This window comes from Dipodomys merriami, unplaced genomic scaffold, assembly GCF_024711535.1.
Source record: "Dipodomys merriami isolate MVZ:Mamm:240054 unplaced genomic scaffold, mDipMer1.0.p SCAF_1, whole genome shotgun sequence".
NCBI lineage: Eukaryota > Metazoa > Chordata > Mammalia > Rodentia > Heteromyidae > Dipodomys > Dipodomys merriami.
Window position 1 is genome coordinate 133,191,525 of NW_027202270.1, and position 17,414 is coordinate 133,208,938.

General features: G+C 45.8%; 1 protein-coding gene across 2 annotated transcripts; it reads right to left on the reverse strand.

Moving 5' to 3' along the window:
• On the reverse strand, nucleotides 1–13,169 carry Rdh12 (retinol dehydrogenase 12). Of its 2 annotated transcripts, none has more exons than XM_069991921.1 (7): nucleotides 12,932–13,169; nucleotides 10,829–10,947; nucleotides 10,314–10,469; nucleotides 9,488–9,592; nucleotides 7,864–8,073; nucleotides 3,890–4,079; nucleotides 1–750 (listed from the first exon to the last, which is right to left on the reverse strand). In XM_069991921.1, exons 1-7 carry the CDS (start codon nucleotides 12,997–12,999, stop codon nucleotides 648–650), a joined length of 951 nt encoding a protein of 316 aa, XP_069848022.1. In that variant the 5' UTR covers nucleotides 13,000–13,169; the 3' UTR covers nucleotides 1–647. The 2 variants fall into 2 exon arrangements, with proteins under 2 accessions (XP_069848022.1, XP_069848077.1); XM_069991976.1 differs by lacking the exon at nucleotides 12,932–13,169 and adding an exon at nucleotides 11,702–11,786.
• Between the last annotated feature and the right edge of the window lie 4,245 nt (nucleotides 13,170–17,414).

Sequence of the window (17,414 nt, forward strand, 5' to 3'; positions counted from 1 at the left end):
CTCTAAAAATGGAGGTGAAGAGAATTCTTTAGAAAAAGGAGATCATGTACATGACAGATAATGGAAAGGCCCAGCTTCACATCTGGGAGTGGCTCCCAACTTCCCAATGGAAGAAAATTTGATCCAAGTCATCCATGATTTTCCTGAGTTATCCAGATTCCAGGGTCCAGATCTGTATTTCATTCAAAGAGGAAAGAAGTCCATCAAGACTGTGAGGCATATTTCCCCTGGAAATATGCAATGCTGATGTACCTTGAACCTCAGCTGCGCTCACATACTTGGTGTTTCCAGTGAAGTTGAGGAAACAGATCTAATTTCTTAGGTTCTTCTTCCACTCCCCTCCCAACTCCCTCCCACATACACACCTCACGTCCAGCCTGGGATCTGTCCAGTCCTCTTAATACAGAGGCTTGCCGACTCTCTAAATCTTCAAGAATGGTCAGTACATGTGCAAGTCTTGTGCCATGCCGCTTCACAGCAGGGCTGTGTATTTAAAGGTTCCCAGAAGGGTCAGGAGGATGAGAACAGGCAGCATTCACAGCAACATCAGACAGCCAACAAGACAATCCTTTAGGGTTGGCCTTCTCTTTGGTCTCCTTTCATGATGGCATGGGTTGGGCCTGATACAGCCATGGCCTTCCCACAAGCTATTCCCACTGGATTCCTAGAAGCTCACAGCTGACATCCCACAGGCGCTCCGCCGTCTTCTTATTTCGGACCCTTGGGGACACCCAGGTCCTCTTGCAGTCACTGGAGGGAAAAGACCATGGGTGGATAATGGGAGTGAGAACTGACCGTATGGGAATGTTGGTGGTGTCTTTCTCAGAATATATTTCCAATATATAAAATAGTAGACCAGATTCTAAGAAACTATATTAAACTGCATTTTAAAATATTTTAAAACAGGCTTCTTCATTCATATATTCTACAACAAGACCCAGAGCCAGGATCAGTAGCCAGCAGATTCCAAAGTAGCAGAGAGCAGAATGGGACATCATGGGACATCTACAAGGACTGCAGTGTGACACAAGCATATCTATAATTGCACGGGTGACCGAGTCATGCACAGTGCTCCCTGCCTATGTTCACAATGGAAGGAAATGCTACATTTCAAAGGGAGGTTTGTGAAATGAAAGGTAAAATTATTTTTCTTATATAAGTGTTTGAACACTCTGAATTCCATCCAGAGTCACTTGCATCCTGTGAGTCCTAAACTAAGCACTGTTTATTTTGGAGGTGCTGGGGGCTAGCAGGATAATAGGGTAGGATAGAATACAAAACTGGGCTTTGCCAAAGGCTAGTGGCTCAAGCCTGTAATCCTCACTACTCAAAAGGCTAACATCTGAGGATCACAGTTTAAAGCCAGCCTGGACAGGAAAGTCCATGAAACTCTTAACTCCATTAAACTACTCAGCAAGAGCCAGAAGTGGTACTGTGGCTCCAGTGGTAGAGCACTAGCCTTGAGCAAAAAGTCCTGAATTCAAACCCTAGAACTGCACACACACACAAAAAAAAGAAGAAAGAGGAGGAGGAGGAAGAGGAAGAAGAGGAGAAAGAGGAGGAAAGAAGGAAGAAGAGGAAGAAGAGGAGGAGGAAAGAATAAGAGGAAGAGGAGGAGGAAGAGAAGGAGGGAAGAATAAGAGGAAAAGGAGGAAGAGGAAGAGAAAGGAAGAAGAGGAGGAGGAAGAGGAGGAGGAGACGGCGGTGGCAGCAGCTGGACATAGTGGCACACATCTGTTATCCCAGCACTCAGGAGGCTGAAGCAAGAGGATAGAGTTTGAGGCCAGTCCGGCCTATATAGTGTGACCCTGACCTCCACTAAAAAAGGTAAAAAGAAATGAGTGAAATTAACTTCAGTACTGAATCTTATTGAACCCAATATAGCTGAATCATTTCAGCACATAACCAACATAAAAATTAATATTTTACATTTCTTTTGTCATACTGTGTCTTCAAAATCTGGTTTGCATTTTATCCTTACAGCAAATCTTCACTTGAACAGTCATATTTCAAGTGTTCAGTGGCCCCATGCAGATAATGGCAGCCCACACAGAGCAGCACAGGTCTGGAGTCAGACTGCCCTGCTCTACACCTTGGTCTTCTAACTTACAAACCATGAACACAGGCATGTTTCTTAATTGTCCTATACCTCAGTTGCATCTGTAAAATGGAGATAAAGTTATCTACCTCTCTGATTTCTGATGATTTATAAATACACACACACACACACACACACACACACACACACACACACACACACACACAAATCACTTAGACATTTATCCATTCCCCAATGGTTAGATACTGAGGTTATTTCCAATGCTTCACTTAGCAATCGGGGCAATGATGGACAGCCTTGAACAGAGCAGGCAACCAGGGAGACTGGGTTGGATGAAATCATGGAGTGGGAAAGTGATTTAATCCTGGACTTCCCTTTATCCTCAAACTCCAACTGCACATGGAATTTGTGATAAGATTCAGTGCTGAATCTGTTTGGTACTGTCTGTTTCTATATTCCAACAGACAACACCCATATTGACAACATTGGGAGACAGAACTCTCATTGGGAAGAGACCTTGTCCAGCACTTTCTGCTGAGCAGAATCAATTTTTTTGTTGTTGGTGGTGGTTGTGGGGCTTGAACTCGGCTTGGATGCTGTCCCTGCACTCTTCAGCTCAAAGTAAGTGCCCTCCACTTGAGCCACAGCACCACTTCCAGTTTTCTGGTGGTTTACTGGGGATAAGAGTCTCCCAGGGCTGGGAAGTTGGCTTAGTGGTAGAGCCCTTGCCTTGCATGCATGAGGCCCTGGGTTTGATTCCTCAGCACCATATAAGCAGAAGAAAAATAAAGCCGGAAGTAGCACTGTGGCTCAAGTGGTAGAGTGCTAGCCTTGAGCTGAAGAGCTGAGGGACAGCGCCCAGGCCCCACGACTGGATCAAGAAAAAAAAATAAAAAAGAGTCTCCCAGACTTTCCTGCCTGAGCTGGCTTTGAACCACCATCCCCAGATCTCAGCCTCATGAGTAGCTAGGATTACAGGCATGAGCAACTGGTGCCTGGCTTAGAATAAAAAAACTATAAATAGGGGCTGGGAAGTTGGCTCAGTGGTAGAGCGCTTGCCTTGCATGCCTGAGGCCCTGGGTTCGATTCCTCAGCACCACATAAGCAAAAAGAAAAAAGCCGGAAGTGGCGCTGTGGCTCCAGTGGTAGAGCGCTAGCCTTGAGCTGAAGAGCTGGGGAACAGCGTCCAGGCCCAGAGTTCAGGCCCCACAACCGGACCCAAAAAAAACCAAAACAAAAAACCCCCTATAAATAGCTGGGCTCTAGTAACTCACACCCGTTATCCCTAGCTAGGATGACAGATCTCAGGAGGAAGAGATCTAAGAATCAGAGTTCCAAGCCATCCTGTGAGACTCTTACCTCCAATTAACTACAAAAGAGCCAGAAGTAAATGTGGGGCTCAAGAGAACCAGCCTTGAATGCAAAAGCTAAGGGACAGCACCCTGGCCCCGAGTTCTAGCCCCAGTGCTCACACCAGGAAGGAAGGAAGGAAGGAAGGAAGGAAGGAAGGAAGGAAGGAAGGAAGGAAGGAAGGAAATAGTAGAATCAGTCAAGCGAAGGTTCCACAGGGTTCACAAATGTTCTTTCCTTAGCATAACCAACGGGGAGAGTCTTTAATAGCTACAAACTGATGTGAAACCATAGCACACAGGTATAAAACATGAAAACAATTCATTCTAATATTATTTCTAACACACGTTCCCTTGGAAAGCTAAGCGTATTTGTTGGCAGGTTCAGCCCAAACCTGGATTCCATCAGGCACAAACTCAGCTGCGGGACACCAAGCCATTCACCCAGCCAATGGAAAGACCGCACACTGCCCCTACACACCTGAAGTACTTGCCACTCAGAGGCTCCAGGCCCTCAGCCAGCGCGCAGTGCAGGCTGGTCTGTGCCCCCTGCCATGCTGACTTGATGAAGGGGGAGAAGAGCCGCCAGAACAGGCACAGTATGAATGAGTGGCGCACCAGCTCCGAGCGGACGATGCCGGGGTGCACCGCATAGGTGGTGACGCCTGTGCCTAGGGCAGAAAGCGGGCACAGTGAGACCACAGCACAGCACAAGGCGGCAGAAAATACACAAGGGAGACAAGGGACTCGAGAAACACAACCCTAGGGTTGGCACCTACTCCTGGCCAGCTGTTCTAGAAAAATCCACAGTCTTCTATGCTCCAAAGGAAGGATCCCACTTCAATGTCACCTTGATACTATAGCTTAAGTACTACTACTAAGAATTCCCAGCGACGTCTCTTTTATTTCTGTGGGTGGGACTTTCTCTTTTTTTGTTTTTGTCTTTGTCTTTGTTTTTGTTTCTGGTGTGTGTGTGTGTGTGTGTGTGTGTGTGTGTGTGTGTGTGTGTGTGTGTGTGTGTGTGTGTGTGTGTGTGTGTGTGTGTGTGTGTGTCGGTTGTGGGGCTTGAACTCGGCCTGGGAACTATTCTGGAGCATTTTTGCTCAAGGCTATACTCTTGAGACACAGCTCAACTTCCAGTTTTCTGGTGGTTAATTGGAGAGAAGAGTCTCAAGGACTTTCCTGCCTGGGCTGGCTTCAAACCACAATCCTCAGATCTCAACTTCCTGAGTAGCTAGGATTACAGGTATGAGCCACCAGCACCTGGCAGCTTTCTTCCTTTCTATGGCAACCATCTGTTTGGAAGAGGGTTTGGAAGAGGATTGAGCCTAGTGCAGTGCTGCATTTGTCCAGCATGCACATTTTATGAGGTACAGATTGAGAAGGATTGGAGTCCATAGAAGATTAACCTGTCCCCCAAGACGCTACTGTGGCACCATGATTTTCAGTACTTATTATGAATAAAGGCTGTGCAACATTCTTTTTTTTTTTTCTTTTTTGTCATCAGTCATGGGGCTTGAACTCTGGGCCTGGGTGCTGTCCCTCAGCTCTTCAGCTCAAGGCTAGCACTCTACCACTTTAGCCTCTATGTCACTTCCAGTTTTCTGGTGGTTTATTGGAGGTCAGAGTTTCACGGACTTTCCTGTCGAGGCTGGCTTTGAACCACGATCCTCAGATCTCAGCCTCCTGAGTAGCTAGGATGACAAGCGTGAGCCACTGGCGCCCAGCCTGTGCAACATTCTTTACCTGCATTGTGTCACTCAATTCGTGTGTGTGTGTGTGTGTGTGTGTGTGTGTGTGTGTGTTACTAGGGATTTAATCCAAGTGCTCTACCCCCTTGAGCTAGACCATCAGTCCTTTTTGTTTTAGAGAAAGAGTCTCACTAACTTTTCCTAGGCTGGACTCAAACTGAGATCCTCCTGCCTCTGCCTGCCCAAGAGCTGTTATCGATGTGTACCACCATGCCAGTCTTTTCATGTAATCCCTTTTCTTTTTTTTCCCAGTTGTTATTGGTTTTGGGGCTTAAACTCTAGGCCTGGGTGCTGTCTCTGAGCTCCTTTTGCTCAAGGTGAGCATTCTACCACTGAGTCACAGCACCACTTCTAGCCTTTTTCTTTTTCTTTTTTCTTTTTTTTTAAAAATAGTTTATTGCAGATAAGACTTTCCTGCCTGGGCTACCTTTGAACCGTGATCCTCAGACATCAGCCTCCTGAGTATCTAGGATTATAGGTATGAGCCAGCAATGCCAAACTCTCATTTAATTCTTAAAAAGACTTCAAGGTAGTCAACACTTAGATGCCCATTTAGAACTGAGGAAACTGAGTCACAGAGAAATTAAGCAAAGTGCCTGAGGTCATACCTAACAGTCTGCAAGATGGAAGTCTGAACATTGATTACGTGGCCTCCAGTTCCAAGCTGCCTGGCTCAACTAGGAAATTTGCTCCATATACCTATGCCTGTCTCTTCATTTATAGATGGGAAGGGGAGTAAGAGTATGCACCTCATAAAAATGTTGTGAGGGGGACTGGGAAGTTGGCTCAGTGGTAGAGCACTTGCCTTGCATGCATGAGGCCCTGGGTTTGATTCCTCAGCACCACATAAACAGAAAAGACTGGAAGTGGCGCTGTGGTTCAAGTGGTAGAGTGCTCACCTTGAGCTGAAGACCACAGGGATAGGGCTCAGGCCCAGAGTTCAAGCCCCACAACTGACCAAAAAAAAAAAAAATAGGAACCTGTGACTCAAGTGGTACCACATCCACCATGAGTAAAAAAAAATCTATGGTACAGCACCCAGGCCTTGGCCCTGATTCAATAAAACAAAACAAGCAAAACCATTTAAGAATTGGAAACTTGTGTGCTTTTTGTACTATATGGCTTAAGCTCATTTAAGCCTCACAACATTTTTTTTTCCAGTTTTCCAGTTTTCTGGTGGTTAATTGAAGATAAGAGTCTCATGGATGTTCCTGCCAGGCTTTGAACCGAGATTCTCAGATCTCAGCCTCCTGAGTAGCTAGGATTGTAGGCGGGAGCCACTGGCGTCCAGCAATCACAGGTTCCTTTGGGGGGGGGGGTTGGGTGGTTAAATGGAGATATAAATCTCATGGACAGCTGGGCACCAGTGGCTCATGCCTCCTAGCTACTCAAGAGGGTGAGATCTGAGGAGTGTTATTCAAAGGTAGCCCAGGCAGGAAAATCTGTGATATTCTTACCTTCAGTTAACCACTAGAAAACCAGAACTGGTGCTGTGGCTCAAAGTAGTAGAGCACTAACTTTGTGCAAAAAATCTTAGGGACAGTGCCCAAGCCCTGAGTTCAATCCCACTACTGACAAAAAAAAAAAAAAAAGCTCATGAACATTCCTGTCCACCAATCTGACTTCAACAGTGATCTCAGATCTCAGCCACCTGAGTAGCTGGGATTATAGGTGTGAGCCACTGGTGCACAGCTCTTATATCATTATTATTAATTTTTATGACTAGTCTTCTGCCTTTGGCACTCTGAGAGTAAAGGCTTTTGTTCCCCCAAATGGTTAATTTAGCATAATAAATGCTTCCCTGATTCACAGATGTCAGAGCTAGCGGCTCATGTAAAACCCCAGCAAGCACAGAATCATTGGTAAAGAATTAGTCTAAGCTCATTTTACAGCTTAGAAGTCAGAGTCGGGGGGATTAAGGGGGCATGCACACATACACACAGAGCTTTGTGGAAAGGCCCCAAATGGAGCCCTGGAAGTGTAGATTGGTTCACTATGTGACCTCAGCAAATGGCACACAGGAGGAAGCACCACCCCAGATTTAGGGCAGAGCACCCACAATCCAGTTCTGATTTCTTCCCTTACTACCTTACTGTAAGTCAGCCATTTTCTTGGGTACCAGTTTTGTCCCCCCCCCTCAAAAAAAAAGAAATAATAACATCTGCTCTGCTTATCACGAAGGGTTGATATCAGAATAATATGAAAAACAGATATAAGATAAAATGTGATGGCTGGGGTCAAGTGCCGATGTCTTGTGCCTGTAATCCTAGCTACTCAGGAAGCTGAGATCTGAGGATCCTAGTTCAAATCCAGCCCAGGGAGACAAATCTGAAAGATTCTGATCTCCAATTAACCAGCAAAAAGCTTCCAAGTGGAGGAAAATGGCACCAACCTTGAGCACAAGAAAAAAAAAATAAGCAAGAGCATGAGGTCCTGAGTTCAAATCTCAGTACTGTACATACACACAAAAATAAATGTGATAGGTGTAAGGTAGATTTAATGGAGTTTCTAGCATCTATTCAATGTTAAGCTTCCCGGGAGGGGAGGGGACTATTCTGTTTGTAACTTCATCCTTCTTAGTACACAGAGCTGCTACTGAAATATAAATGTTTCCACAGCCTGACTCCAGAATTTCTGTGAACCTATAACCTGACCCAAAATGCAGCTTGTATTATTTTAATCCTGACTCTTTCTCTAGGTTTACCTTGGAGCTTCTTGGCCAGCTCGCGAGTGAAAAGTACATTGGCCAGCTTGCTGTGGCAATAGGCGAAACCACGACAGTAGCGCTTATCACCGTGAAGATCATGGAAGCGTATCTTGCCCATGAGGTGAGCCACTGAAGACAGGTTCACCACTCGTGCCGGAGCAGATTCCTTTAACCTTCCCAGGAGCAGGTAGGTGAGAAGGAAGTGGCCTATAAGGAGAGCCAGCAGGAAGATTGGAGGGTAAGAAGACAGCCTAGACTCGGGGCATACAAACTGATACAGGATTTCAGCATCAGCTGTTTCTCTGACCTCTGCCCTTGCCTTGATCATGGAAACCAGCCACCTACTTGTTCCCAACTTCCCCTCTGACAACCATGGCACAACTGTGGACCCACATATGGAAGGAAGAATAAATTAGTTAAGGAAAAGAACATTTTCCTAGGATCAGAGAACATTTTCCATGCTTTCTTCTCTAGAACCATCACCTTGAACTCTGAACCTCAACCTCTTTGGTACCTCAAGTTCTCAAGGTTTGCCTATCTGAATGGGCCTTAGTTTGCTTGGCCCTCATTGGTATGTGACTCCTCTAGCTATAGTCAGATTCCTGCAAACCTTCATGCCTGATCCTCCTAGCAAGCCTCGTACTGCCACTGCCCAATCGAAGAAAGCTGCTTTTCTCCCTTGTATCTCCTGGGATTGGGCCTAAGAAAAGGGAGAAACCTCCCTCCCTCCTTGCCTTCTTCCCTCTCACTTTTCTCTCTCTTTCCTTCTCCCTCCCTCTTCCCCTCCCTTTCTCTCTCTCTCCCCCTCTCTCTTTCTTCCTCTCTGTCTCTCTCTGTCGCTGTTTTTCTCTCTCTTTCTCTTTCTCTCTCTGCTAGAGCTTGAACTCAGGGCCTGGTGCTATCCCTGAACTTTTTTTGCCCAAGGCTAGCACTCTACCACTTGAGCCACAGCTCCACCTCTGGCTTTTTGGTGGTTAACTGGAGATGACTCTCACTGAGTTTCCTGCCCCGGCTGGCTTCAAACCCAAATCCTCAGATCTTAGCCTCCAGAGTAGCTAGGATTACAGGTGTGAGCCACTGGTGTGTGACTAGGGCTTTCTTAAAGATATGGGCAGGAAAGTTTCACCCTATGTATATAATAGTTGGTCAGAAAGATCATGAAAACAAGCACTGTGTCCAGTATGCTGGAAGTCTAAAATTTGTGGGTTCCATGGGGACCTCCAGTGGCCCTCAGCACTGGTGTATTCATCTTTCTTTCTTTCTTCCTTTCTTCCTTTCTTCCTTCCTTTCTTTCTTCCTTTCTTCCTTTCTTCCTTCCTTTCCTCCTTCCTTCCTTCCTTCCTTTCTTCCTTTCTTCTGTTCTTTCTTTCTTTCTTTCTTTCTTCCTTTCTTTCTTTCTTTCTTCCTTTCTTTCTTGGTTGTGGGGCTTGAACTCTGGGCCTGGGCACTGTCCCTCAGCTCTGAAGAGGACTTTCCTGCCCAGGCTGGCTTTGAACTGCCATCCTCAGATCTCAGCCTCCTGAGTAGCTAGGATTACAGGCATGAGCCACCAGTGCCTGGCTAGAGTCATCTTTTGACAAAGGACAGGAGCCTCACTTTTTAACCAGCCAAAAATACTTACCCAGGTGGTTGACTCCTAGGTGGGTTTCAAAGCCATCTGCTGTCTTAGAAAAGGGGCACATCATGACTCCCGCATTGTTGATCAGAATATGAAGCTGTTTTTCCTCTATTAAGCACAACCAAGGAAAGCTCATGGTTAGTGAGGAGTGCGCTGGTTGGCTGTCACAGTTCTGAACATTTGGCTGGTTGCCTTTATTCACAAACACTTCTTGTTGAGGCAGGAAGTGTTTGGCTCCTTTCCTCTAACCCAAGGTGTTGTCTCAGCAGTCAATAACCATCCCCCACTGGACTTTCTCAGGGATATTCAATAATAATTGTCACTGGGGTGCTCATTTTCGTTGCTCCTATCTTCCTGGACATTGTTCATTCTTTCAATCAGCCACCGTGTACTAACTACCAAATACGGATCAGGCCCACACTATGGGGCCCTAGGAATCCAGTAATAAAACAAGACAGACCAGATCCTATTCCTTATGGATCCTATTGTCTTTGGACATTTCCCAAGACCTAGGAGAATTGGGGCAAAGGTACAAACTCAGCTAATGCTTCTGCCACAGAAGCTTGACTTTCTGGAAGGAAGGAGGGAATAGCATCAGACCAAGCCTTGATGCCAAGACACAAGTCCAGACAGGATGCTGACATCTTCATCATTCCCCCTGAAGAACAAAGAGTTGATAAGGATCCTGCCCAACTTCTCCACCCTCTGTCCCTCTGCCAGCTCCCTGTCCTGCTGGTTCCCACAGCAGAACCAGTCCAGTAAGATCAGGGTACAGCAACCATTCCCGTACTCTAATTCCTGCTTTCCTCACTACCCTCTGGAGTCTCACCTGCCAGGAAACCCTCAGCAAAGGCACGGATGGATTTGGTATCAGAGAGGTCCAGTTTCCGTACCAGCACCTGGGAGTTCTTTGTGTCTGCTCGGATTTCACTGGCCGCAGACTCCCCCTTCAGTACGTCTCGGCAGGCAATGTAGACTCGAGCTCCTGAGGTCAAGACAGAAAGGACGCTATGCTCAGATCCTAGACTAACATAGAAGTAGTAGTACAGTAAGTAAGCCGGAGACGAATGGACAGTCACCACTAAAAGCATTGCCACTTGTGGATTCTCAGAGTCGTCTTCTTGCTGTCAGTTTAACTCCCAACTGGGACCTCTGGTATTATCCTCCAATAGTTAATGTTGCTGAGTTTCTCCAATTAGAATGACTGATTGACAGTAAATTAATATCACGTTAGATCTGAGTCCCAGGTTCCCTGAATTCTTGCCAGAGCCTCCAAGCCCAAGAGGAAAGGTAAGGAAATGTGGAGTGAGTCCCAGTGAAAAAGGCAGGGGAGGGCAGACTCACCTCTGCGAGCCAGCTCTCTGGCCGTCTCCTTGCCAATGCCCGTGTTGGCACCTGTGATCACCACCACCTTCCCAGGAAGCTGCACATTTGTTCTACAAACTCCACCACCAAAGAACTTCCTGCCAGCATGGGAAACAAAAGCATCACACATCATCCTTCCCAACCCCACATTGAGATGTAGAAAAGGAAGACATCTAGCCCCAAAGAGAGCATTTTAACTTAGAGTCAGCATCCTTGAAGAAGCTAATCTGCAAGAACCATCTTCCTTCCTATCTTCCTTCCTTCCTTCCTTCCTCCCTCCCTCCCTTTCTTTCTTTCCTCCTTTCTTTTTCTTTCTATCTTTCTTTCTTCCTTTCTCTATTTCCTTTCTCTATCTTTTCTTTCTTCCCTTCCCTTCCACTCCCTCCCTCCCTCCCCTCCCTCCCTCCCTCCTTCTTTCCTCCCTCCCTCCTTCTTTCCTTCCTTCCTTCCTTCCTTCCTTCCTTCCTTCCTTCCTTCCTTCCTTCCTTGCCTTCTTCTCTTCCCTTCTTTTCTTTTCTTTCAAGCCCGAGTGCTGTCTCTTGGCTTTTTCACTGAAGGCTGGTACTCAGCCCCTTGAATCACAGCTCCATTTCTGGCTTTTGAATGGTTAATTGAAGAAAAGAGTCTCATGGAAATTTCCTGTCTAGGCTGGCTTGGAACTATGATACTCAAACCTTAACATCTTGAATAGCTGAATTACAGGTGCAAGCCACTGGTGCCCAACTACATGGGACATTTTTCTACTGGGCAAGGTAGGGGCCAGTTCATAAAGTGTAGATTGGGAAGGTCACATGGAGTCTACAGTGATGACTTGGGCAAACTGAGTGAAGTGCTGTCAGATAACAAAGATACCTCATGCTTATTTCTAGCAGCTCCTGGAGATCTGCTTCCTCTTCTAATTACCACTTAAAATATGCAGGATAGAGATTAGTAGAATCTGTAGTCCTGAGCCCTAGGTCTCCAGTGAGCATTGTCATAGTAACTGAAGACTCATAATCTTGGGGGTGGCACTCACAAATACTACCACGGTTGTCACTCCAGTTTCAGAGAGCAGAGCATGCTCAGTGGCTTTCTGCCATGGGTGCATCCAGAGAAAATCTCACCTGCTGACTTCTTGAGTTAAAAAAAAAAAAAAAAAAAAAAAAAAGATCAGAGGGGGATCAAAAACAATACTTCCTGAGCACCACCACCTAACTTCCAGGAGCAGGCAAGGCACTTCCCAGATATAATTTATTTTATTGTTCTCAGCTATTTCAGAATCATTTCCACATTACAATGAAGAAAACTGAGGCTTGGAGAAGTTCTAACTGTGGTAGAACTGGGATGGGGGCCCAGATTGCAATGTGTAGACCTAGACAGACAGTCCTCCATATGTCCATTTAACTTTCTTTATCAGCAGCAGTTTTTAAAATCTTCATTCTGAACACAAATTCTGGGGGGGACACCTCCAGAAATCTCACAGCTGAAGAGCCATCCCTAAGCTTTTTTTTAAGGATAGAATCCAAGAGTACATTTCCTTCCCAGGGTGCCTGGTATTTAACTCAGCAGGGAAACTTGTAACTAGAACTACGAAACAGTGCCAGGCACCAGTGGCTCATGCCTGTAATCTGAGCTATTCTGGAGGCTGAAATCTGAGGATCACGGTTTGAAACCAGCCTTGGCAAGAAACTCCACGAGGCTCATCTCTAATAAACTACTCAAAAAAAAAAATCCAGAATTCAAGCGAGAGAGAAAGAGAGAGAGAGAGAGAGAGAGAGAGAGAGAGAGAGAGAGAGAGAGAGAGAGAGAGAGAGAGAGAGAGAGAGAGAGAGAGAGAGAGAGAGGGGAGAGGATAGAGAGGATTTGCCTAAATTGAAGTGCGAGGCAGAGTCACCCGCTCAGCCTAGCACAAGAGTCAGAATTCAGTGCAGCTCTCCCCCGCCCATCTTCCTTTTCACTTTCATTTGTGGCATTTATAACCTCTCCTTCCTTCCTGCTTTTATTCCCCCTGCTCTTTCTCCCCCTCCCCCTCCCTTCCATTCTCTTTTAGCAGCTTAGGAAGCTTTGTAAACTACTATTATGAATCGTTAAATCAAGACAAACCTGATGGATGGAGCTGTCACATACAAGAGTGAAAGGAAGGAAGTGAGCAGTACTAAAATAACCAGCATCTTTCCACTTCCTCAGTTGTTACTGCTGCTGCTCCAGCTTCAAACCTAATTCCGTCTCGGGCTCCTGGTCTGGCTCCAATTCTTGGCTGCTATGGCTGTCTCTTGCTCCTCTCACGCCTGGGCAGTCAGCAAGAGTTTAGCGCTAAGTAGAGCCCAGAATCCTAGTTAAATCCGAGTACTGTCAAAGCACAGCACAGCCTCCTGGGAAATGTAGTCCTGGAGGGGAGGGGCTACAGGAAAGATGATAGCCGTCCTGTTAGTGGCAAGGAGAACTGAGGGAAACTGGAGCCACTGCCTCCTCCCTCTTCCACCCTCAATGGCATCTCTTTCCCCGGAGAAAGTGTTCTCCTGGCCCCTCAACCTCTACTCCTGGAAGATAGGATACACTTATTTATATTTTAATATAGATGTATATTTAGTGCTACTGGGGTGTGAAAGGGTCTCTTGCTTGCTGAGCAGCCCTCCCACTGGTGCCATGCCCACAGCCCTTCTTGCTTTTTGTTTTGTCAATCATGGGGCTTGAACTCGGGGCCTAGGTGCTGTCACTGAGCTCCTCAGCTCAAGGCAAGCGATCTATCACTTAAGCCACAGTGCCACTTCCCATTTTCTGGTTGTTTATTGGAGATAAGAGTTTCACAGACTTTCCTGCCTGGGCTGGCTTTGAACGGGGATCCTCAGATCTCAGCCTCCTGAGTAGCTAAGATTACAGGCATGAGCCACTGGTGCCAGGCTCCTTTCTTGCTTTTTTGGGGGGGGGGGTCCCCTCATCGGGCCTGAACTCTGGGCCTGGGCACTGTCCCTCAGCTCTTCAGCTCAAGGCTAGCGCTCTACCACTTGAGCCACAGTGCCACTTCCAGCTTTTTTTTTCTGTTTATGTGGTGCTGAGGAATCGAACCCAGGGCCTCATGCATGCAGGGCAAGTGTTCTACCACTGAGCCACCTTTCCAGCCCTGGTCTTCTCTTGAATAGCAAAATTATCTTAGTACAAACAAGAAGACAGAAGGAAGAGAAAATATACAAAGAGCTCAAAATCTTTATATGTTAACCCTGTACTTGCAGATGAACTAATAATGATTTGGTCCAGACCAAAATAGTAAACCTCCACCATTATGGAAGCAAAAAACTAAAAAGGAAGTCCTCTTTCCTACATTGATTAAGAATCAAGGGCTGGGATGTAGCTCAGTGGCAAAGCGCTTGCCTAGCAAGTGCAACGTCCTGGGTTCGATCCCCAGTACCAAAAAAGAAAAGACAAAAAAAAAAAAGAATCAAGTAGATTTACTGGAGTCAGAAAAATAAAGCCATCCTACTGAGTAGGATTCCCTTCCAGTCTCCTGGCCTAGTTTGCCAAAATGTTACCAGGGCTCATATTTATATCAGAGAAAGGATATAAAGATAAACACAGAGAGACTTTAAGCAGAAAACATTTATTATTTTTATTTTTTTGTCAGTTGTGGGGCTTGAACTCAGGGCCAGAGTGCTGACCCTGACTTTTTCACTCAATGCTAGCACTAAACCACTTTGAGCCAGTTTTCTGGTGGTAATTAGAGATAAGGGTCTCATGGACTTTCCTGCCAGACTGGCTTTGAACCATACTCCTCAGATCTCAGCCTCCTGAATAGAAAGGACTACAGGCATGAGCCACAGGCTCATGGCCAGAAACAGATTTATTAATGCAAAAGAAAGCGAAAAGTAACATGCCCTATAAGTATTGTACTCATAACCTGACTTATGGAATTGTGATCCCTTTGTACAACTCCTTAATAATAATTAGAAAAGTTTTTAAAAAAAAAAAAAAGCCAAGCATGGCTCACACCTATAATTCTAGCTACTCAGAAGGCTGAAATCCGTGGAGCATGGTTCAAAGCTAGCCTGGGCAAGAAAGTCCATGAGATTCTTAGCTCCAATTAACTACCAGAAAACCAGAAGTAGTGCTGTGGCTCTAGTGGTAGAGCCCTTACCTTGAGCTGAAAAGCTCAAGGACAGCGTCCAGGCCCAGAGTTCAAACCCCACAACTGACCAAAAAACAAAAACAAAAAACTGTGCTGAGAGGGATCCCAAGACCTCAAATTTTTTTTATGGAGATCTATGAAGAAATAAGGTAACCAGTCAGTCCTGGTAACTGGGTAATGTGTCATTGACTTTTGGAGACTAGATTGTATGGTCAGCTGCTCCCACAGGTTATGTGGGTGTTTTTAAACTTGGTCACACTAGGACTATTACTTGTTATGGGCTTCTGGAGGTATAGGTCAGCCAGACTCTGCCTTTTATCATAAGGCTGTCCATTAGTGTTAGCAGTATAGAACTTGATTCTATACACATGCAAGCCAGGCTTCTCAGACTTCAGGTTTCCTTACTACCTACCTGGCTCGTATATCAGAAACCAGAGGGATCAGGGCAAAAATGATGAAATCCAGTCATAACAAAGCACTCACCATTTGTAATACTCTTGAGTAAGGCTCTTTGTCCACCTTACCTTTAATGAATCACACATCAGACTTATAGGCCAGCCATTCTCCCAGGGCTGATTGAGACACAGTTGATGGAAATCACATGCTGTAAGGCAGAGCTGGGAATTTGCTCTCTGATTTGCCTTTTGCTTGGAATTCACCAGGTGGGCTGTGCTGTAATAGTGATTGATGTTCTTGTCCTGGCTACCTTCAGAATCAGGGCAGGTAGGAATTCTGCAACTATCTCTTCCTTTTTCTCCTCCCTTCTTTCCCTTTCATCTAGTCTTGAGATCACAGACTCTAGAAACCATACAAGAGACAGGTCATAAGTCCAACATTCCAACCGCAGTCCATGCTTACCACATCAGTATTTCTATTTGCAGCCATATGGAATTTGCTCCCTCTACCTGTGTTCATGTCTCAAATTGCATAAAAATAAAGGCATGTCTCTATTTTACTCAATAGATGTTTCTTTTTCTTGATCTTAGAAGGTGAGACACCATCTTTCTTTTAAAAAAATAAAAATAAAACAAGTTTGCTACTAGTGTTAACTTCCACTTATTCTCTTTGACCTACAGGAAGAAGTATTGTGAGGGGACATTCTGTGCATTGAAAGATGTTCAGCAAGCATCTGCTTCTACTGATAGATGCCTACAACAGTGATTTTGTTATTGTTGTTGTAGTTGTTCTTTTGAAATATGTATACTGGCTCTAAGTAATGGAATCGTCCTCACTGCCACCTTGGTGCCTTAATAGAAACTCTAGAGATCATTCTTTGATTTGCAGATATGTCATGTTGTTTAGCTCTAGAAAAAAACCTTGCTCCAGGGAATTCTTGCCCTAAGTCTTTAATTGTTCCTCTCCCAGCTTGCTTTACTTAAATAAAACACTTTTGTTAGGTTTAATTCCTCACAGCCTATGTGGTTTGGGCCTATAAAGGTCTGTGCTAGCAGCATTGGAGGCTATGAGTGAAGGAGAAAATGTAGAACTAGGTGGGAAGTAACCCAAAGAAAGTAACCCCAAAGACCACATGGACAGAAGTAGAAGAAAAGTTTTATTGCCAGCAGAGCTGACAAGGCCAAGTTCTCATGAGGAAAGGGAGACAATGGTGCTGTCTGGCTCTTTGGAGACCCCTTTTGTGTCGGGGCGGAGGTGGGAGGTGTCTCACCTACTGCTCAGGCACTGTGGTGGAGGGCAGAGATTAGGCCTGCGAGTGGGCGTTTCCTTACATTTCTCCCCTTTTTGGTTTAATATGAACAGTACTGGGCAGGGAATATGGGCGAAGGTCTCTTCTTCTGGAGCTACTTCCTGCTGAGAGGGGGCACTGTATGGGGATAAGACGTGCCAGGTACTGTACATGAAGTTGACCAGGGTCATGATGGTTATGAAGATGTTACTTGTCCAGAGCAGGGTCCTCGATGACTCTTTTTTATCTGTAGAGATGGCGGTTCAGTTGGCTCAGATATATATGAGGGCCCATCAGGCGCAGGACGTTTAACATGCCAGATGTGAATCCAATGTGGACAGCCCTGAACCTGCACAGCTGTGGGAGTAGGGAGAGTTACTGAGTAGGGTCCCTCCCACTTAGCAGAGAGCTTGGTGGAACTAAGTACCCCTGGCAGGTAATTTCTTGAAATGTACACTTGGTCCCCAGCCTTGATGGAAGGCTGGGAGAGCAGTGTAGAGGGCTTAGATTCATACTGGTCCACATACTTCCAGAAAAAAAGTGTGCAGATGTTGAAGGAGAGAGGACAGCATTGGGGGGTGGGCAAAGGGGAGTCCAAGGTCTGAAATAGGAGAGGCAAGGGTGGGCGGCCATACATAACGGGCATGAAAGGTCTGGCAGCCTGAGAGCCAGGGCCTGTAATAAGGCCCGTTGGAATCCCCTGAAGGGAGGAATAAGAGAGGAGGGGGATATAAGGGGTTCTTCTGATGGCTCTTTAGCTGCTTCATATAAGGGGCGTGTTA